The sequence below is a fragment of the Nomascus leucogenys genome, chromosome 17, assembly GCF_006542625.1.
Source record: "Nomascus leucogenys isolate Asia chromosome 17, Asia_NLE_v1, whole genome shotgun sequence".
Lineage (NCBI taxonomy): Eukaryota > Metazoa > Chordata > Mammalia > Primates > Hylobatidae > Nomascus > Nomascus leucogenys.
Window position 1 is genome coordinate 71,415 of NC_044397.1, and position 22,695 is coordinate 94,109.

At 43.0% G+C, this 22,695-nt stretch overlaps 1 protein-coding gene across 1 annotated transcript in view; it reads right to left on the reverse strand.

Annotated features, from left to right (window-relative positions):
- The window catches only part of PXT1 (peroxisomal testis enriched protein 1), a 50,174-nt gene that overhangs the window by 20,785 nt on the left and 6,694 nt on the right, over nt 1-22,695 (reverse strand). The window contains exon 3 of the mRNA XM_003276895.2: nt 19,022-19,199. Coding sequence (XP_003276943.1) covers nt 19,022-19,190 — 169 coding nt within the window. The 5' untranslated portion in view covers nt 19,191-19,199. The remainder of the gene's footprint in view (nt 1-19,021; nt 19,200-22,695) is intronic.

Here is a 22,695-nt window from a genome sequence, read left to right on the forward strand (position 1 = left end):
TTTAAGCTGTGTTATTACAAAAGAGTTCAAAATGTAAAAGTTTTAAAATAAAAATTACAGTAAGCTAAGGTTAATTTATTATTGAAGAAAAACTTTTTTTTTTTTAATTTTGAGATGGAGTTTTGCTCTTGTTGCCCAGGCTAGAGTACAATGGCGCGATCTCAGCTCACTGCAACCTTTGCCTCCCGGGTTCAAGCGATTCTCCTGCCTCAGCCTCCCAAGTAGCTGGGACTACAGGCACGTGCCACCACGCCTGGCTAACTTTTTGTAGTTTTTTAGTAGAGATGGGGTTTCACCATGTTAGCCAGGATAGTCTGAAGAAAAAATTTTAAAAGTAAATTTAGTGTAGCCTAAGTATAGTGTTTATAAAATCTACAGTAGTGTACAGTAATGTCCTGGGCTTTCACATTCACTCACCACTCACTCAGTGACTCGCTCAGAGAAACTTTCAGTCCTGCAGGCTCAATTTATGGTATAAAAGATAACCACTTTTTACTTTTTATACCATATTTTTACTCTAAATTTTCTATGTTTAGATACACAAACACCATTGTCTTACAATTGCCTACAATATTCACTACAGTAACCTGCCCTACTGGTTTGTAGCCTAGGAGCAATAGGCTATACCATCTAGCCTAGGTGTGTAGTAGGCTATACTATCTGGGTTTGTGTAAGTGCACTCTCTGATGTGCACACAATGATGAAATCACCTAACAATGGATTTCGCAGAACCTGTCCCCATCATTGACACATGACTAGTGTAATGATTTGAGTGTCTGTGTGATAATAATGATGATCCAGAATCCTAAAACACAACTTAAGGTCCTTGTTTGAAAGATGCCAATCGCTATCTGATTTGCCCACACACCCTTCCAGGAGAATCTATCTTGTTGCCTAAGCAATCAGGTCCTTTCCTACATGTTCCCACCACAACCTCAGGCCAAAGTGGATTGGATCAGAGGTGGACACCTGACACAAGAACAAATAATCCATTGCCTGCCCAAGTACTCAGAACCTAGTCCCAAAAGGAACAGGGTCAGTCAGGTTCCTCTCTGCTCAACAGACTCAGGAGACTAAGGGAATGGGTGGCATTGGGATCACAAATACCACAGGACTGTGTTGGGGCCATGATGAGTTGAAGCCACTTGCAAATAAAAACTATGAAGAAGAAGAAAACATTGAAAGGACAGGGGATGTTGGCTAATAAAGGAAAACTGAACAGGTAACCAGAAAGAAACCAAGACTCAAGAGGTCGGGCGCGGTGGCTCACGCCTGTAATCCCAGCACTTTGGGAGGCCAAGTTGGGTGGATCACGAGGTCAGGAGTTCGAAACCAGCCTGGCCAACATGGTGAAACCCCGTCTCTACTAAAAATACAAAAATTAGCTGGGAGTGGTGGCGCATGTCTGTAATCCTAGCTACTTGGGAGGCTGAGGCAGGAGAATCGCTTGAACCCGGGAGGCAGAGGTTGCAGTGGGCTGAGATCACACCACTGTACTCTAGCCTGGGTGACAGAGTGAGACTCCATTTCAAAAAAAAAAAAAGACTCAAGAAAGACTGGCCCCCAACGCCAGCCTGCCTCAGAGCTGAAGCCCTCCAAGTTCAGTTCCTTTTCATAAGCATCCTCACCAGAAACCACATCTTTCTGGAGGTGACTGAAGTAGATTTCTCTACCTTGCAGCTAAACAAATAATCTTAAATATCTATATCCATTATTTCCACTGTCCAGAGCTGTCGAAGGTACATAAAACTGTAGGAGTATATATGTTGGTTATACATCAGCTTCAGCACAGACTCTGGAAGTGGAATTTAAAAATTAAGTTCATGATACTAGTAGGTTGTGTTTTTAGTTCTGGCCATTTACCACTCCTCATAACAGTTCAGTGTAAAACAGATTGAGAGCTGTGCAATACTCAATCTATATATGACATTATTTGCTAGCTAAAGAGAGTTGGTGCACCTGCCTTATAGATGTTTATACACTAAGATAGCCATGCCACCATATTGTAAGAAACATTGTAACAGCGAAGGAATCATTAGATCACAGCTCTAAACTAGTTATATATTGGAGGCAAAAAAATTCCTTTAACAAGATTCAAAATGAATGAAAAAAGTAAAACTCTATTATTTTCCAAGTATTAAAATTTTAATATCTAGGAGAAAAAAGTTTTTCGTTTTATGTAATAACTGTCACTGAAAAGTTGTGGGAATATGTATACATCCACACACAATTCTCAGGACAAAATCATAGTCTAAATGGCCCAGTAAGGAATTTGGACAAACTTCATGGTTAATCTTTTTTTTTTTTTTTTTTTTTGAGATGGAGTCTCATGTTGCCCAGGCTGGACTTGAACTCCCGGGCTCAAGCAATCCTCCTGCCTCCACGTCCGAAGTGTGTGATAATAATGATGATTCAGAATCCTAAAACACAACTTAAGGTCCTTGTATTAAAGGTATAGCCTATTTAAAGGTATAGCCTATTGCTCCTAGATAGAGATTCTCCCTCCAGGAGAATCTATCCTGTTGCCTAAGCAATCAGGTTCCTTCCTACATGTTCCCACCACAACCCCAGGCCAAAGTGGATTGGATCAGAGGTGGACACCTGACCCAAGAACAAATAGCTGGGACTTCAGCAGGCACCGCTACCAAGCCCAGCTAGTTAATCTTTTTTTTTTTTTTTTTTTTTTTTTTGAGACGGAATATTGAGTATTGCTCTGTTGCCCAGGCTGGAGTGCCTTGGCATGATCTTGGCTCACCGCAACCTCCACCTCCTGGGTTCAAGTGATTCTCCTGCCTCAGCCTCCCGAGCAGCTGGGATTACAGGAGCCTGCCACCAAGCCCAGCTAATTTTTGTATTTTTAGTAGAAACAGGGTTTCACTTTGTTGGCCAGGCTGGTTTCAAACTCCTGACCTCAGATGTTCCGCCCGCCTCGGGCTCCCAAAGTGCTTGGATTATACGTGTGAGCCACCACGCCCAGCATTTCTTTTTTTTTTTTTTTTTTTTAATACAGGATCTCTCTCTATTGCCTCTCTCTGCTTCTCTCTGTTGCAGTGGCACAATCACAGCTCACTGCAACTTCTTAGGCTCAAGCAATCCTTCCAGCTAAATTTTTTATTTATTTAAAATTAGCCCAGCTAATTTTTTATTTTTTGTAGAGACAGTCTTACCATGTTGCCTAGGCTGGTCTAGAAATGCTGGCTCAAATGATCCTCCCTCATTAGCCTCTCAAAGTACTGAGATTACAGGAGTGAGCCACCATGCCTGGCGTTGGTTAATCTTTTCTCAAAAAAGAAAAAAAAAAAGTTTTGTAGGCCAGGTGCTTTGCAGCATTTTGGGAGGCTGTGGGGGGAGGATCCCTTGAGCCCAGGAGTTCAGGACCAGCCTAGGCAACATAGGGAGAGCCTGTCTCTACCAAAAAAAAAATTGTTTTAATTAGCTGGGCATGATAGTGCCTGTAGTCCCAGCTACTTGGGAAGCTAAGGTGAGAGGATTGCTTGAGCCTGGGAGGTTGAGGCTGCAGTGACCCATGATCATGCCACTGCACCCCAGCCTGGGTGACAAAGACCCTGTTTCAAAAAAAAAAAATACTTTGTAAAGGAAATAATCAGCCTCAGTGTGTTGGAACTTTAAAAAATATTATTGTACTTTGAGAATCCTATGTAAGGACCTCCCATCACCTGTCCCTTGAGTTGCATTTAGGAAAGCTTTTAAGCAAACATGCTGTGAAGGTTTTATAAGTGCCTTTCCACTGCTAGGCATAATGTTAATATTTTATTTTCTCATATATTGGTCATCCATTTATACTCCTAATTTTGTTCACTAAAAATAGGGGTCTAGGGGCTTCTGGTTCAAGACTGAGCACAAGCATTGGCTTCTCCATCTCTCCTAATCTCCCCCAAGACCTCACCAAAATGAAAGTATGAAAAAGAACAAGGCCAGAACACTGAAGAGAATGGGAGGCAGGTCAACAACAGATGAGAGACCTATATGTGTTTCTGGAAGGCAGAAAGCAGATGAGACAAGATGCAGATAAACAAACCAGGAGAGAAAGCACAGAGAACCCACCACAGGGGCTCCTGATGCTTGGAAGCCCATCTACCCCACCAAGACACAGAGACTGGGAGAGGGAGACGCACCCTTAACTAGAAGTCTGATGGGGATCAACTGCACCACTTGGTGCCCCTAGCTCACTGTACCTAGCACAGAGTTCAGGCAAATAAAAAGAAAGAAAAAAGAATTCAGGCCAGGTAAGGTGGCTCAGGCCTATAATCCCAGCACCTTGGGGAGCTGAGGTGGGCAGATCACTTGAGGCCAGGAGTCCGAGGCCAGCATGGGCAACATGGCAAAACCGCGTCTCTAGAAAAAATACAAAAAATTAGCCAGGTGTGGTGGTGTGTGCCTGTAGTCTCAGATCTCAGGAGGCTGAGGTGGGAAGATCACTTGAGCCTAGAAGTTTGAGGCTGCAGTGAGCCATAATTGTGCCACTGTACTGCAGCCTGGGTGACAGAGTAAGACCCTGTCTGGAAGGAAGGAAGGAAGGAAGGAAGGAAGGAAGGAGAAAGAAAAGAAAAGAAAAAAGAGAAGAGAAGAGAAGAAGAAGAAAGAAGGAAGAAACGAAGGATGGGAGAAAGGAAGAAAGGAAGAAGGAAAGAAAGAGAGAGAAGAAAGGAAGAAAGAGAAAAAAGAAAGAAAGAAAAAGAGAAAGAAAGAAAGAAAAAGAGAAAGAAAGAAAAAGAGAAGGAAAGAAAGAGAAAGGAAGGAACGAAGGAAGGAAGGAAGGAAGGAAGGAAGGAAGGAAGGAAGGAAGGGTGGGGGGCTCGGTGGCTCAGGCCTGTAATCCCAGCACTTTGGGAGGCTGAGGTGGGTGGATCACCTGACATTGGGAGTTCGAGACCAGCCTAACCAACATGGAAAAACCCTGTCTCTACTAAAAATACAAAATTAGCCTGGCGTGGTGGTGCATGCCTGTAATCTCAGCTACTTGGGAGGCTGAGGCAGAAGAATCGCTTGAATCTGGGAGGCGGAGGTTGTGGTGAGCCGAGATCGTGCCATTGCACGCCAGCCAGGGCAACAAGAGTGAAAAAAAAAAAAGGAAGGAAGGAAGGAAGGAGGAGGAAGAAAGGAAGGGAGGAAGAGAGGAAGAGAGAAAGAAAGAGAAGGGAGAAGGGAGGGAAAGAGAAAGAAAGAAAGGGAAGAAAAGAAAGGAAGAAATAAAAAAGGAAGAAAAGAAAGCAAGAAGAAAGAAAAAGAAAAGGAAGGAGGGAAGGAAGGAAGGAGAAAGAGAAGAAAAGAATAAGAAAGAAGGAAGAGAGAAAAGAAGAAAGGAAGAAGGAGAGAAAGAAAGAAGGAAGGAAGGGAGAAAAGAAGAAAGGAAGAAGGAAAGAGAGAAAGAAAGAGAAAGGAAGAAAGAAAGAAAGAAAGAAAGAAAGAAAGAAAGAAAGAAAGAGAAAGAAAGAAGAAAGAAAGAAAGAAAGAAAGAAAGAAAGAAGAAAGAAAGAAGAAAGAAAGAAAGAAAGAAAGAAAGAAAGAAAGAAAGAAAGAAAGAAAGAAAGAGAAGGAAAGAAAAAGAAAGAAAGAGAAAGGAAGGAAGGAAGGAAGGAAGAAAGGAAGGGTGGGGGGCTCTGTGGCTCATGCCTGTAATCCCAGCACTTTGGGGGGCCAAAGCGGGTGGCTCACCTGAGGTCGGGAGTTTGAGACCAGGAAAGAAGGAAGGAAGGAGCGAGAGAGAGAGAGAGAGAGAAAGGCCAGGTGCAGTGGCTCATGCCTGTAATCCCAGCACTTTGGGAGGCTGAGGCGGGTGGATCACCTGACATTGGGAGTTCGAGACCAGCCTGACCAACATGGAAAAACCCTGTCTCTACTACAAATACAAAATTAGCCTGGCGTGGTGGTGCATGCCTGTAATCTCAGCTACTTGGGAGGCTGAGGCAGGAGAATCGCTTGAATCTGGGAGGCGGAGGTTGCGGTGAGCCAAGATCGCGCCATTGCACGCCAGCCAGGGCAACAAGAGTGGAAAAAAAAAAGGAAGGAAGGAAGGAAGGAAGGAAGGAAGGAAGGAAGGAAGGAAGGAAAGGAAGAAAGGAAGGAGAAGAAAAAAAAAAAAAAAAAAAAAAAAAAAAAAAAAAAAAAAAAAAAAAAAAAAAAAAAAAAAAAAAAAAAAAAAAAGGAAGGAAGGAAGGAAGGAAGGAAGGAAGGAAGGAAGGAAGGAAGGAAGGAAGGAAGGAAGGAAGGGAGGAAGGAAGGAATCCAGACCACTCTTCTTTAATGGAAGAGGTCAAACCCTGTGGTGAAAGCAGAAGCTTCTTGATGGATGTTGGCACCTCAAATTAAAGGTCTCTTTCTTCTGGCATTTGTGGGACATAGAGCCAGAAACTAACTCATCTCCCTAAAGCCCAGACAACTCAAAACCCTCCTATGCACCATTTGAGTCTCCATTCGGGAGAGTCCTGGAGAGGCACTCAGGCATAGTGGTAGAATTCTGAAGCCAGGAAGCTTGGATTCAAATATAAAATCTGCTACATATTAACTATGTAACTTGCCACAAGTTATCCATTCTCTCCATGTCTCAGTTTCTTCATTTGTAAAATGGCAATAGTAATATATTATTTCATTCATTCTAAGATCCTTAATACCTGCATAATCAGTATGTGTCTTATAATCTTATAATGGCATGTCATATTTCAACAGCATTATTTACCTTTTTAGTAGTAAACAAAATAATGGTTCATCTTACAATTGATGGAATATTGAACTTAATGAAATACCATGGCCGGGCACGTGGCTCAATGCCTGTAATCCCAGCATTTTGGGAGGCCGAGGCGGGAGGATGACCTGAGGTCAGGAGTTTGAGACCAGCCTGACCAACATAGTGAAACCCCTGTCTCTACTAAAAATACAAAAATTAGCTGGGCATGGTGGCACACACCTGTAATCCCAGTTATTCGGGAGGCTGAGGCAGGAGAATTGCTTGAACCCAGGAGGTGGAGGTTGCAATGAGCCAAGATCTCTCACTTCAGCCTGGGCAACAAGAGTGAAACTCCGTCTCAAAAAAAAAAAAAAAGAAAAAAGAAATACCATAGTAACTACCTCATAGAGGGGTTGTTGAGATGACTTAATGAGTTACACAGAACAGTGCCTAGAACACAGGTAAACACTATATAAATGTTAGTTATTACTACCCATCTGGGGGAACAGTTCTCACGTAACAGCAGAAAAAACCCACACTAGCTATCCAGTGTATCTTTCACTAAAATAACAAAGAATTACCTACAAGGTGGCTCATGCCTGTAACCCCAGCACTTTGGGAGGCCAAGGCAGGAGGATTACTTGAGGCCAAGAGTTCAAAAGCAACCTGGACAACATAGTGAGACCTCATCTCTACAAAATAAAAACAAACAAACAAAAAATTAGCCAGGCATGGTGATGTGTGCCTGTAGTCTCACCTACTCAGAGGCCGAGGTGAGAGGATCATTTGAGCCCAAGACGTTGAGGCTGCACTGAGCCAAGATCTTGCCACTGCTCTCCAGCCTGGGTAATAGAGTAAGACCTTGCCAAAAAAACAAATACCAGATAAACAAAACAGCAATCCTGAAGACAACACATAATTCAGTGAACAGAAAATAATGCTTTGCAAATTCTAATGTATGTCTTTAGAGAGGTTTTTAAAAATAAGAACGGAGCCAGGCGCGGTGGCTCATGCCTGTAGTCCCAGCACTTTGGGAGGCCAAGGCAGGTGGATCACCTGAGGTCAGGAGTTCAAGACCAGCCTGGCCAACATGGTGAAACCCTGTCTCTACTAAAAACACAAAAATTAGCCAGGCATGGTGGCATGCACCTGTAATCCCAGCTACTCGGGAGGCTGAGGCAGGAGAATCGCTTGAACCTGGGAGGTCAAGGTTGCAATGAGCCAAGATTGTGCCACTGCACTCCAGCCTGGGTGACAGAGTGAGACTCTGTCTTAAAAATAAAAACAAAAATAAAAAAAATAGGCTGGCAGCGGTGGCTCATGCCTGTAATCCCAGTACTTTGGGAGGCCGAGGTGGGCGGATCACGAGGTCAAGAAATCGAGACCACCCTGGCCAACATGGTGAAACCCCATCTCTACTAAAAATGCAAAATTTAGCTGGGTGTGATGGTGCGCACCTGTAGTCCCAGCTACTCGGGAGGCTGAGGCCAGAGAATCACTTGAACCTGGAAGGTGGAGGTTGCAGTGAGCCAAGATCATGCCACTGCACTCCAGCCTGGCGACGGAGCGAGACTCCATCTCAAAAAAAAAAAATGGAGTCTTGAACTCCTGGGTTCAAGCGATCCTCTCACCTTGGCCTCCCAAAGTGCTGGGATTACAGGCATGAGCCACTGCACCTGGCCTGTTTAGAGAGAGATTTAAGACGATATTACATTCATAAAACAAAAGATAATGCATGAAAAAAGAAAAATCCTAGAATAAAATCTTTCAGATTTAAAAAACATGATTGCCAAAATTAAAAATACAATTGATAGCCTGAAAAAAAGTTAAGTCAAGGAAATCTCAGAGAAAGAAAATCAGAAGTTGAAAAACATGAGAGAAAAGATAGGTAATACAGAGGAACAATATGGAAGGACCAGCATCTGATTAATGGGAATTCCAGGAAGGGTGAAACAGAGGAGGAAATTATCAAAACAAAGCAAAACAGCTTCCCAGAAATAAAGGGCACAAACATTCTTATTAGAAAATCCTGGCCGGGCATGGTGGCTCACACCTGTAATCCCAGCACTTTGGGAGGCCAAGGCGGGCGGATCACGAGGTCAGGAGATCGAGACCATCCTGGCTAACATGGTGAAACCCCGTCTCTACTAAAGATACAAAAATTAGCTGGGTGTGGTGGTGGACGCCTGTAGTCCCAGCTACTCAGGAGGCTGAGGCAGGAGAATGGCGTGAACCCAGGAGGTGGAGCTTGCAGTGAGCAGAGATCTCTCCACTGCACTCTAGCCTGGGCAACACAGTGAGACTCTGTCTCAAAAAAAAAAAAAAAAAGGAAGAAAATCCTACCAAATTCTCAGGACAGCAAATGGGGAAATAAAAACATCACCCTTTGAACGTACTGAAATTTCAAAACACCAAGGATAAACAGGAGACTCTTTAAAACCTTTGAGGAGAAACATGAATTCATTTGGCAACTGACTTCCCATCAACAACAATGGACACTAGAATATAGTGGGATAAATTTTTTAATGCCCTCAAAGATTTTACAAAATATTATTTTCAATCTAGAATTCTATGCCCAGCTAAACTGTCAATAATATGTGAGAGGTGGGGCCAGGCACAGTGGCTCATGCCTGTAATCCCAACACTTTGGGAGGCTGATATGAGTGGACTGCTTGAGCCCAGGAGTTTGAGACCAGCCTGGGCAATATAGTGAGACTCCCATCTGTACAAAAAAATTTAAAAATTAGCCAGATATCATGGTATGAGCCTGTAGTCCTTGATACTCAAGAGGCTGAGGCAGAAGTATAGGTTGAGCCCAGGAGTTTAAGGCTACAGTGAGCTAAGATCACGTCACTGCACTCAAGCCTGGGAAACGGTGAGATCTTGTCTCTAAAAAATAAAAATAAAAATAAAAAATATGGGAGTCGTTGCATTTGCACACATGCAAGGACTCAGGAATTTTTCTTCCATACACCATTTGTTAGGAAGTCTCTTGAGGAAGTATTCCAGTAAAACACAATAAATAGAATAAGGCTAGTAAATAGAGTAAGACTAAATTAAGAAAGAAAAAGTCACAAGATTTAACAACAGGTGGCTCCAACCCATGTGTAGGGAAGTCCCAGAATCTCAGTGGTGCAGTGTGCCTAGAGAGTAACCAGATTGGAGCAAGAGAACAACTCTCAAAGGGAAGTTCCCAGTGGAAAGGGAGACTTGGTGAAAGTGATTGTATGGTTTAGAACTTGGGGAAGTTTGAGGATGTAATAATTACAAATCACATGGAGGAGGGGAGGCAAGGAAATGAGAAAGTCCAGAAAACAATAAAAGATCATATAGGAAGCTTATGGTCCAAATATGAAGCAAATTAAAAAATGTGGCTTAAGTTTAAACTGAAGGGATTGTTTTATACTTCCTTCCAAAAAGATATTACTCTGTGTTAAACCTGGCAGCGCTTTATCTGTACAACTAGGCATAATTTTAGGTGATTTTTCTCAAGGTAAAGTCATTCCAGGACATAGAGTCTTCGTTGCTGATAGCCACCACCCCTAAGTCCCAGACTGTTAAAGGAATTTCAAGGAAGTATTTGAACATTATCTTTGGAATGTTGACGCAACGTGCAAAAAAAATGAGGTTGAAAGTACTGGAAGTCTTGGCCTCTCCACATTCTGGGCCATCTGCTGCCAGACTGGAAAATATATGTCTCCCTTTCTCAGAGCAAACCACCTCACCAGAGCTCAAAGCTTCATCTCAAACTCAAAGTGACCCTTCTTTCAGCTGGGGAAAGTGGTTTCTTTTATGAGGATTTTAGAGCATTAGCTAGTGCTTTAAATTCAATCGCTTTGAAGATGCAAATATTTCAAGTACAAAATCAATAGTTATGGCACCAACTCAAAGGGCATGCCCTTTCATAATCAAACTTATCATAGTTAAATGTTTAATTCTTAACAATCTTTGGTCTGAATAAGAATTTCAAAATAATTTGCTTAAATTTAGCAGGCCTACAAATCAATCTAAGGAAGGCTCAAAGTCTCTTGCCAAGGACAAATTGATCCTTTAAAAAGAACTGCTGGTCAGGCACGGTGGCTCAAGCTTGTAATCCCAGCATTTTGGGAGGCTGAGGCAGGTGGAATATCTGAGGTCAGGAGATCGAGACCATCCTGGCTAACACGGTGAAACCCCGTCTCTACTAAAAATATAAAAAATTAGCCAGGCGTGGTGGCGGGCGCCTGTGGTCCCAGCTACTAGGGAGACTGAGGCAGGAGAATGGCGTGAACCCAGGAAACGGAGGTTGCAGTGAGCTGAGATTGCGCCACTGCACTCTAGCCTGGGTGACAGAGCGAGACTCCGTCTCAAAAAAAAAAAAGTAATTTTGTTAGTCTGGGAATGAGACTACACATAGGTTTGTTGTTGTTGTTGTTTGTTTTTTAAGCTCCCCAGATGATTCTAACATGCACCCAGGGTTAAGAATCACGGATCTAGAAAACTGGAAAACATGACCAATTAAAGTATTTCACTGCTAGTAATGGAATGGTGGGATGGGGTGGAGGTAAAAAGGACAGGCTGGACACTGCTTTGTATTCATTCATTTATTCATTCATTCAACAAATAGAGGGCTTTCTATGTGCCAGGTGCTGGTCCAAGCCCCTTTTCACCATAAGCTCTCTGTACTAGTTGATTTGTTTCCATGAACCTGAGTTGCTTTGATTTAAAAAAAATTAATGCAACAAAAATACAGCATCATTATACAAATCCACACTTTTAAATACATTGGGCAACTAGTGAGAACCACTTCTGCTGAGTGGAAAAGGCAGCCACCTACACAGAGTGATAGAGATTGAAAAAAAATCACCTTTCACCATGGGCAGCCAGGCTGCAAGCTGACTGGGAGAAGATAAAGGGAAGAGTGCCTGAGGGCACTGGAGAGTACCCACTCACTTCCACCGTTACACTCCCACTGAGCCACAGCTGCCAGCTGGGTTCAAAGTTCTCTGACAGTAATGGTCCCCAAAACTGCAGGATCCCATGACAGAGTAAAGAGTGACAGGGGGAAGATAGTGTGGGGCAGGGAGGGCCAGGGCATTAATTCACCTCAGCCAAGGGTAAGTCCCTAAGTCGGTGGCTTACGGCCTTCTGATCAAAACTGCAACCCTATTGCCTGTCATTTCAGTTTTGTATAAAATTGTATCCTAAAACATACATATACTCCTGAGATCCTCACTTCAAACCATTTTGAAATAACACCCTAATGATTAGTTGACAATCACCTGAAAAAAAGTGAGGATATCAATGAGGGTTGAGAGCTCATCCAGGAGAGAAGGTGCTCAGACAGGAATTAAATGGGAAGAGTGAACAAACTTCACCTACTTCTAAATGGGCTAGGCCTGCCTGTACCAATCAAAAGCATATTGATTCGTAACTATTAGTTTAACAGAATAACTAATCATAACTAATTATCACTTGAGAAATACAAACTCTAATATCTTCATCAGGAAAGTGAAATACAAGTTGGGTAAGTTTCAATAATGGACACTGGGAGAAATGAAGGAGCTACAAGGAAACCAACAAGCCTTGGGCAGCTCAGTGATCAGGGCAGTTAGGTAGGCAAAGGGGCAGAGGAGGAAGGAGACAGGAAGGAAAGCAGTGAGTGTGCCAAAAGCAAAAGGTGTATTTTGCATGTTGAAACTTGACATAATGATTATTTATATTTTGTGCCTGTCTAAACAACTAAATGATGAAATCCTTGAGGGCATGTATCGATTTCATAACTCTAAGACCTAGCTCAGTGCCCTATACATAGGAAGTACTCAACAGATATTTGTTGATTAGGTTAGGGTTGGATGAAAAAGGCTGGCTACTCTGTAGCTTTATCTAAAAACAGCACTACCTTTCCATTTGTCTTGAAGTCAGCTCTCCTTTCATTTAAAGTTGTAAAACAGCAACGATAATGCACATTCATATATTTAAAGCTTCCGGTTTAGAACCAGGCGAAATATTTGGCCTTTGATCAGCAATGGTCCCCAAATCTCCAAGACCCTACAACAGAGTCAAGAGTGGGAGGGAGAAGATGGTGTGGGAAGAGAGGGCCAGGGTCTCAATGCATTGATTCACCTCAGCCAAGAGTATGCTCCTAAGTAGGTGGGTTTAGGGCTAGGCTTTTCACTGTACATCTTTTCATCTATTTATTTTTCTAAACAAGAAAATCTATTTTTTAAGCAAACACTTACGTAGCACTTACAATATGTCAGCCACTGTTGTAAAAGCCTGGAGATAATCACAATTGCTGGTGGGAGTTTAGATTGGTACAACCTGTGCAGGGAGCAATGTTACCTATCTATCTATCAATCAAATTTTACAAACAGAAATATGTTTACGGTTATCTGTTGCAGCACTGGTTTCAATATTAAGTAATTGGAAACAGCCCAAGTCTAGGTCAATAGGGAACAGTTTAAATAAATTATGGTATATCCACACAATACTATGCCACTGTAAAAAACAATGAGGAAGTTATTTAAGCATTAATGCAGAAGGATCTCCAAATCATATTAAGTGACAAAGCAAGTAAGAATCATGTGCTTAATATGATACTTTTCATCCGAAAATAGGAACAAAAATCCATATTCACAATTGTCCATGTTTGCATAAAGAAATTCTGGAAAGATACCTCAGAATCTAAGAACAATAGTTCCCTAAGATAGGTAACTGGGGGAGTGAGAACTGAGCAGATGGGGGACAAGAATGAAAGAGAGAGTCTTGGCCGGGCGCGGCAGCTCATACCTGTAATCCCAGCACTTTGGGAGGCCGAGGCGGGCGGATCACGAGGTCAGGAGATCGAGACCATCCTGGCTAACACAGTGAAACCCCATCTCTACTAAAAATACAAAAAATTAGCCGGGCGAGGTGGCGGGCGCCTGTAGTCCCAGCTACTCGGGAGGCTGAGGCAGGAGAATGGTGTGAACCCGGGAGGCGGAGCTTGCAGTGAGCCGAGATCGCACCACTGCACTCCAGCCTGGGCGACAGCGAGACTCTGTCTCAAAAAAAAAAAAAAAAAGAGAGAGCCTTCACTGTATGCCTTTTCATATTCTTTATTTTTCTAGTCAAGAAAATGTATTTTTTAAGCAAACATATAGCACTTACAACGTGCTATAAAATTTAAATCGGTAAGTCACTTATTATTAATTCATAAATACTTATTCAAAATTTAAATTTAAAAGTACCTCAGGGCCAGGCGCTGTGACTCACACCTGTAATCCCAGCAGTTTGGGAGTCCAAGGCGGGCGGATCACCTGAGGTCAGGAGTTCGAGAACAGACTGGCCAACATGATGAAACCCCATCTCTACTAAAAATACAAAAAAATTAGCCAGGCATGGTGGTGTGTGCCTGTAATCTCAGCTACTGGGAAGGCTGAGGCAAGAGGATCGCTTGAACCCGGGAGGCGGAGGTTGCAGCAAGCCAAGATTGTGCCACTGCACTCCAGCTTGGGCAACAGATAGAGACTCCGTCTCAAAAAAAAAGTATCTCAGAAGTGTCATAATTGTATTGTGGTTATGCAGAAAAATATCCTTGTTCTTAGGATAAAGCAAATGGGGCAAAATTAAAAAACAACAACAAAAACAAAAAAAAAAACCAAGGCCAGGTGTGGCTGACGCCTGTAATCCCAACACTTTGGGAGGACAAGGCAGGATTACTTGAGCCCAGGAGTTAAGATGAGCGTGGGCAGCAAAGTGAGATGCTATCTCTACAAAAGAAAAAAAAAAATTAGCTGGGCCTGGTGATGCATACCTATGGTCCCAGCTACTTGGGAGGCTGAGGCAGGAAGACCACTTGAGCCCAGGAGTTCGAGGCTGCCATGAGCTATGATCATGCCACTGCACTTCAGACTGAGTGACTGAGTAAGACCCTGTCTCAAAAAAAGCAAAGCAAAACAAAACTGATTAATCTGTGGGAAGGGTTTATGAATAACCATAGAGTTAATTTTGCCACTTTTCTCTAGATTTAAAATTTTCCAAGGCAAATATTAGGGGAGAAAAAGTATCTCAGGAAAGTTCTTAAAACTTAAATAGAACTTTTTAGTTTCTACAAACTTTTAAAAATATTTTAAAGAGTGTGTTTTGCTACATTGCCCAGGCCGATCTCAAACTCCTGGGCTCAAGCAATCCTCCCATCTCAGCCTCTGGAGTAGCTGGGATTACAGAGGCAAACCACTGCACTAGCTTAGTTTTTACAAACTCTTTAGACTGGTTTTCAAAGCCCTTGGAATGTATTTCAACTGATTGGTCCAACCTCCTTACTCTTCTTTTAGAACCTTATGCTCTAACTAAATTGTATCTTTATCTGACCAAATCTTACCTCAATGATTTTTGAAAATTACTTTCTCTAAGATGCCTTTTTTAAGTCTTCCAAAATCATGTGATATCTCACTACTTTGTCTACGGCACTTTTAGTTCTATTGGGATATATCATATCCTACGATTTGTTACAGTCATTGTATATTTTTCTTATACAAAACAACAGAGATAATGAATATTAGACTGCATATTAATATGTATTGTATATTAAATGTATAATGATATGTATATTAGATATGTATACTTACCTATTGAATAACACTGTCTTTAACAATCATTGTAGGTTACAACCAGGCACTCCCTAAGAACTTGGAATTAAGAGAACAAATGTCTTCTGAGAACTAAGGGGCAAGATTAATGTATGTATAGTGGAAATGGGTGAGATGGGCAGTAATTGGAAGGGGAGAGGCTCCCAGTTCTCCCTTGCACAAGCTGCTCCCTCTGTCTGCAACCTCCATCCCCCTTAACCCCTTCAGGTCTCATGTCAGGGGTTGCATCTTGAGGGAAGCCTTCTCTGATCTCCCTGCTAGGTCAAATCCCCCATTATGGCATCTAGACCTCTCCTTAGCACTTATCACATTATATTTAACATTGATATGTGCAATTAACTACTGTCTGCTTCCTTTACCAGACCATATGCTCCATGACTGAAGGAACTGGTACTGTTTTTATTTATCACTGTCATCTCAGTAACTAGCACAGTGCCTGGAATATAGTAGGTCCTAGAATTTCTGGAATGAATGAACGAATTAAAAAGAAAATGTATATCTAGAGGAGGAAGGGTTGGTGAGCCTTCGAGGCAAAAAATTAAAAAAAGCAAAAGTAAGCAAAGTATCCAAGCACTCTTAAACAGAAAAATAAGTTAAGCTGAACTCTCTACTGAATTCTACAATTATATTTCCCATTTATACTACTTACACACACATGCACACGCATTTATTTATTTAGCCCTTTCCCATCAGTAATGATTACACTTCTGCCCCTTGTCAAATCACTCCATTCCCGCACAGCAATGGTGGGCAAGGCCTCCTTTTGCTTTTACTCATCTTTGTTTCCTCAGGAGTTTCTAATTTCCCTTAAATGATGTGTATCAGGATGGTTGCTCCGGACTTCCCACGACCCTCAACTCTTCTAAGAAAAAGTGGCTTTGAATTCCCCATATGCAAAAATTATGTATTTCCCCCGAAGAGTTATGTTCGTATGTGTACAGCGCCCCCAAAGAGATAAATCTTGGCTTCAGCGAGTCACATTCCTGCCTTGTGATTTCCATTTTCACTCTGTCTGCGTCACAGCCCCGGACAGAAGCCACTGAGGGGAGAGGTGACCTCCTCAATCTCCTGCTTCCTCAGTAAGAGTTTTCCTCTGGACAGTACTTAGGCATTGTCTCAGGCTCCCCGCCAGAGGGCGCCGCCAGGTCCTCGGAACCACCTCGCGCACTTACCTGGGCGCGCGACCCGCGCAACCAGTGAGACCCCCGCTCCCGCCCTAGGCTTTCTGCGGCGGAAAAAGCGCGCGCGCGGACGAGCAGGTCAGACGATAGAGGTCACGTGGGCCAGCTGTGGCCAATGGGGAGCGCACATGGCGGCGCGCCCGGCGGCGGCTCGCGCGTAGCTCGCCTCGGGCTACTGGCGGGAGCGGGAGTTAGGGAGGCCGCGTGCCCGAGTTACACACACCAGCGTTATTTATTCTCTTAGTCCTTGGTTACTCTGTCTGGCGTTCTCGACGCCGTAATAACAAGTTCGTGCCCCCTCACACCGCCCCCTCATTCCGCACATCCCTCATTTCTTCAATGGTATCATAAAGATGAAGGGGAGAAACGCGCTGCTGCCTGAACAGAAAGGCAACCTAGGCGTCCTCGGCCAGAAGTGGGAGGACAAGGGAGACACCACTTTATTGGAAGATCCCTGGTTTCTAATTGTTTGGCAGGCATTGAAAGCACATTGGTGGCCCACCAGACTACCAGTCAGTAATGAGATTTGACATATAACTCGCGTATGGTAAAACGGGAGTTCTAGGCATGAAAACAGTCGTGTACGTTAGTTAGTGGGTTGTTAACTCTAAATCAAGGGCAGCAGCGTTAGTAACTTCACCTGCCTCTCCTTTTGAAGTGAAACTGTAATTAGGAAAGCATTTGAGGCAAAAGTAGCAAGGCCCACGGAACACCTCGGAAGACAGCGATCAGCTTCACAAGGAATCTGAGGATCAGGAGGTAGAGTGTGAAAACATACTGGAAAGGGTTTACAATAAAACAAAATCTTAGAATAGTGGCGACGATTGCACAACGTTGTGAGTATACTAAAACCCTCTGTATCGTACATTTTAAAAGGGTGAACTTTATGTTAAGTGAATTACGTCTCTTAAAAGAAAATACAAGTTCCTAGAAGGTGTTCATAGGTGACACAATCTCAGACTTCGGGGAATAATTGTTGTTGACAACGGAATTAACAAATGAAGATTCAGGCCGAGCGCGGTGGCTCACGCCTGTAATCCCAGCACTTTGGGAGGCCGAGGCAGGCAGATCACGAGGTCAGGAGATCGAGACCATCCTGGCTAACACGGTGAAACCCCATCTCTACTAAAAATACAAAAAATTAGCCGGGCATGGTGGCGGGCGCCTGTAGTCCCAGCTACTCGGGAGACTGAGGCAGGAGAATGGCGTGAACCCGGGAGGCGGAGCTACAGTGAGCCGAGATCGCGCCACTGCACTCCAGCCTGGGTGACAGTGCGAGACTCCGTCTCAAAAAAAACAAAAACAAATGAAGATTCAAAATTTCAGTCAATTCAGTGCTTTCTAAAAAATGGATACCAGGCCGGGCGCGGTGTCTCACACCTGTAATGCCAGTACTTTGGGAGGCTGAGGTGGGCGGATCACTTGAGGTCAGGAGTCCAGCCTGGCCAACATGGTGAAACCCCCGGCTCTACTAAAAATACAAAAATTAGCCGGGCGTGCAGTGAACCGAGACTGTACCACTGCACTCCAACCTGGGCAGCAAAGTGAGACTCTATCTCGAAAAAAGAAAAATCTGGTGTGGTGGCAAGCAGCTATCAGGATGCTTGAAATTTCCCTTTCTCAGGTGGCATGTAATTCTTTTAAAGTTAGATATTAGGTTGAAATTAATATTCATAATCCCTCTCAGGTATCTAGCATATTTTTTATCTAAAAGCCTAAAACCTCATAAATTTACCTAACACTGTCCTTTAATGCTCTTCAAAACATAAAACTTTAATTTTAGCATTCTGGGACATTTAGGAATCACACATTTTTGCAAAGCAAAATTTCAAATGTATCTTTCCTTCATGTTCTCTCCTCTAGTGGCAAAATCAAGAATAAATCTAATCTGAATGTTCCCTACCTTAACAATACTGACACTGTCAGGTCCAATTTAAAGACTAATTTTTATTAAAAGATAAATTTGATCTATTTTAGCCCATTTGGGATTACCTTCATTGGTCATCACAGCAATGATTCAGGGCTAATAGACACTAAAGAGATTTAGTACCGTGACGCAAAGTCACTTTTAGATTTTTGCCACCTAAGAACTGGGATGAATAGATTTTCTTATAGTTCATATTTAAATAACATATTTAATGTAGGTCGGGCACGGTGGCTCACGCCTGTAAATCTAGCACTTTGGGAGGCCTATGAGGGGGCATCAGTTGAGGTCAGGGGTTTGAGACCAGCCTGGCCAACATAGTGAAACGCCCTCTCTACTAAAAATATTTTAAAAATTAGCCTGGCGTGGTGGTGGGCGCCTGCAATCCCAGCTACTCGGGAGGCTGAGGCAGCAGAATCGCTTAAACCCGGGAGCCAGAGGTTGCAGAGAGCTGAGATCACACCACTGCACTTCAGCCTGGGTGACAGAGCGAGACTACGTCTCAAAAAAATAAAAAATAAAAATATATATATATTTAATGTCCAATGTTATGGTCTTAATATCAAGAAAAACACATGCTAAGTAAACTATTTATCTTAGTTTAATCCAAATATCTTACCTGGGTTCCTTGACATGGCTGGAACTGGCTGGGAGCTGACAAGTTGGGTCATGTATGCCTTCTGAAAACTGTATTTTACCCACAGTGATTTGCAACAATGTGTTACTTTGGGAGATGGATTGAGAACTTCTTTAGTTTCATAAACAATGCCATCATGTTTTTTCTTCATGTTTTTTCCCTGTTGAAAAACATATTTTCAGAGGCTTTCCCCCATTTCTCAGTAAATATCTGGTATTTTAGATAAATATTAATGTTTTAACAATATCAGCAGCATTTATTCCACATGTAAGAGAGTTATGGATTGGGGTAGAAGGTGGACCAGAGTGATCCCTAAGGTCTTTTTCGATTTAGTTAAACATCTTTCTAGGCTGCCACATCCTTATCACCTGTTACACCGGCCTGCATCCTTGTTAGTCTTTCTTCTCTCTCTTTCTTTTTTTTTTTTTGAGACGGAGTTTCACTCTTGTTGCCCAGGCTGGAGTGCCATGGCGCCATCTCGGCTCACCACAACCTCCGCCTTCTGGGTTCAAGCAATTATCCTGCCTCAGCCTCCTGAGTAGCTGGGATTACAGGCATGTGCCACCACACCTGGCTAATTTTGTATTTTTAGTAGAAACAGGGTTTCACCATGTTGGCCAGGCTGGTCTCAAACTCCTGACCTCAGGTGATCCGCCCGCCTCAGCTTCCCAAAGTGTTGGGATTGCAGGCGTGAGCCACAGCACCTGGCCTCTTCTCTTTTCAAGAGCCACATTCCATCAGGGGAAGTGTATAAGTTGGTGCACTGAGAAAAAGAGAGACAAATTGGTATAGCCAAAATAAAGTAGATCAAAACCTAGAGAGGTGGAGAGGGGTGGAGATGGAATACAACACACTCTGTCCTATTTCCTCGTGTGTGTGTGTTTCCTCCCCAAAACAATTCTCATAGTCCTCTTTAATCCGTCATACGCACAGATTCCGTCTCTGCAGACACTAATATGAAGATTACTCTTCCGCCCCCTTTCCCTTTTCACCTCCAACATTGTAGAATCAATCCAAATGAGATGAAGAACTGCATTAGGACTTTTTTTTTCTTTTTTTTTTTTGAGACAGAGTCTTGCTCTGTCGCCCAGGCTGATCTCAGCTCACTGCAACCTCTGCCTCCTGGGTTCAAGCGATTCTCCTGCCTCACCCTCCCGAGTAGCTGGGACTACAGGCACGTGCCACCACGCCCAGCTAATTTTTATATTTTTAGTAGAGACGGGGTTTCACCATATTGGCCAGGCTGGTCTTGAACTCCTGACCTCGTGATCTACCCTCCTCAGCCTCCCAAAGTGCTGGGATTACAGGCATGAGCCACCATGCCCGGCTGCATTATGACTTGCTGTCTTCTTGGGCATTTAATTATCTTGACTTGAAGGGTGGCCACAGCGTTCAAAACTTTCTATTCTACCTCCTAAATCTACCTTCTATTCTAACTTCTAAATCTAAGTTACTGGAAAGGGAAAGAACGGCTAAGACCACAATAAGCTGCTAAGATAATAGAGGTGGACTTCAGGAGCCTTACATCAGTGCTGTCTAATAAAAATAAGTGAACCACATACATGATTTTAAGTTTTCTAGTAGCTACATTTAATAAGTAAAAAGAAATTAGTGAAATTAATTTTAATGATATGTTTTATTTAATCTAATATATCCCCAAATAAATCTAAAGATTGTCATTTCAACATGTAATCAATATAAAAAATTATTAATGAAATATTTTACATTCTTATTAATTTAAGTCAAGTCTTCAAAATCTGATATGCATTTTGCACTTACAGCACATCTCAATTCAGACTAGCCATATTTTGGGTGCTCAGTAGCCACATGCAGCCAGTGGCTACTGTACTGTACTTTACTGGACGGCCAGCCATACAAACCAAGGGGAGAAAGATTGTCAAATAGAACTGTGACTCATAGTTTTTCAAATGTACCATATTTTCCAGTGTAGACTGCTACCTCAATATATTGCTTAAGTTTGTAATTCAGGCCAGACTGGGGGATACGGAGCTGAGAAATGAGGTGTTGTGGGTTTCTGGGCATTTTTAGTGCCTTGGGCAGCCTGGCATTTTAACTGGACTCATTAGGCAAACTTCTGACCCTAATTTGATTTGTCAGGTAAGACATGCTGTTCAGCTCATGTGTCAGAGCCAGATCAGCCCTGGATGAACTGATAAAAGTATTAAAATTCCTGGCCAGGCGCGGTGGCTCATGCCTGTAATTCAGCACTTTGGGAGGCTGAGGCAGGCAGATCATGAGGTCAGAAGATCAAGACCATCCTGGCTTACACGGTGAAACCCCGTCTCTACTAAAAATTCAAAAAATTAGCCAGGCGTGATGGCACGCACCTGTAGTCCCAGCTACTCGGGAGGCTGAGGCAGGAGACTGGCTTGAACCCTAGAGGTGGAGGTTGCAGTGAGCCGAGATCGCGACAGAGCGAGACAAAAAAAAAAAAAAAGACAACAACTATTCCTAAATGAGCAAAGTTGATAATCAAGATGGAGCTACCAGGCGAGTTTCTTACCTGAAAGAGCTGGCCAGCTGACAGCTTTACCTATCAGCCCATTGTGAAACTGTCATTTTGTACTAGTCATTCATGTGACATTGCTAGACAACTGAGAATAAAATATCTAACCACAGCCTTTTAAATTAAACTATCAAGAATGTTGGATTTTATTTTTCCCAACTAGGTTTTTATTATAATTTCCCCCAAACAATACTGCAGGATGTTAATAGGTATTCATTGAAAATAATTAATGCTAATTATATTTTTCATCTAAAACTTTTTTTTTTGAGACAGAGTCTCTCGCTGTAGTATCACCCAGGCTGTAGTGCAGTGGTGCCACCAAGCCCAGCTAATTTCTGTATTTTTAGTAGAGATGGGGTTTCACCAAGTTGGCCAGGCTGGTCTCGGACTCCCAGCCTCGGGTGATCCACCCTCCTCGGCCTCCCAAAGTGGTGGGATTACACGCATGAGCCACCGTGCACAGCCTAAAACTTCTTTTAAAATATATGTCAGGACCAGAAGCGGTGTGGCTTATGCCTGGTATCCCAGTACTTTGGGAGGCTGAAGTGGGCTTATAGCTTGAGCTCAGGAGTCTGAGAACAGCCTGGGCAACATGGTGAAATCTGGTCTCTACAAAAAAATACACAAATTAGCCTAGTGGTGGCGCACACCTGTAATCCCAGCTACTCGGGAAGCTGAGGTGGGAGAATCACTTGAGTCCAGAAAATTGAGGCTGCAATGAGCCATGTTTACACCACTGTATTCCAGCCTGGGGTACAAAGTGAGACTCTGTCTCAAAAAAAAACAAAAAAAAGAAAAAGAAAAAATATATACATATATACGTATACATATGCCTGAAAAACACTATGCTCTTTTATGTAACTGTTCGTATAACTGGATACTTACCAGGCCAGGCGCAATGGCTCACCCTTGTAAACCCAGCACTTTGGGAGGCAGAGGCAGGTGGATCAATTGAGGTCAGGAGTTCTAGACCAGCCTGGCCAACATGGTGAAACCCCGTCTCTACTAAAAATACAAAAACTAGCTGGCCGTGGTGGTTCATGCCTGTAATCTCAGCTACTCAGGAGGCTGAGGCAGGAGAATAGCTTGAGCCTGGGAGGCAGAGGTTGCAGTGAGCCAAGACGGCACC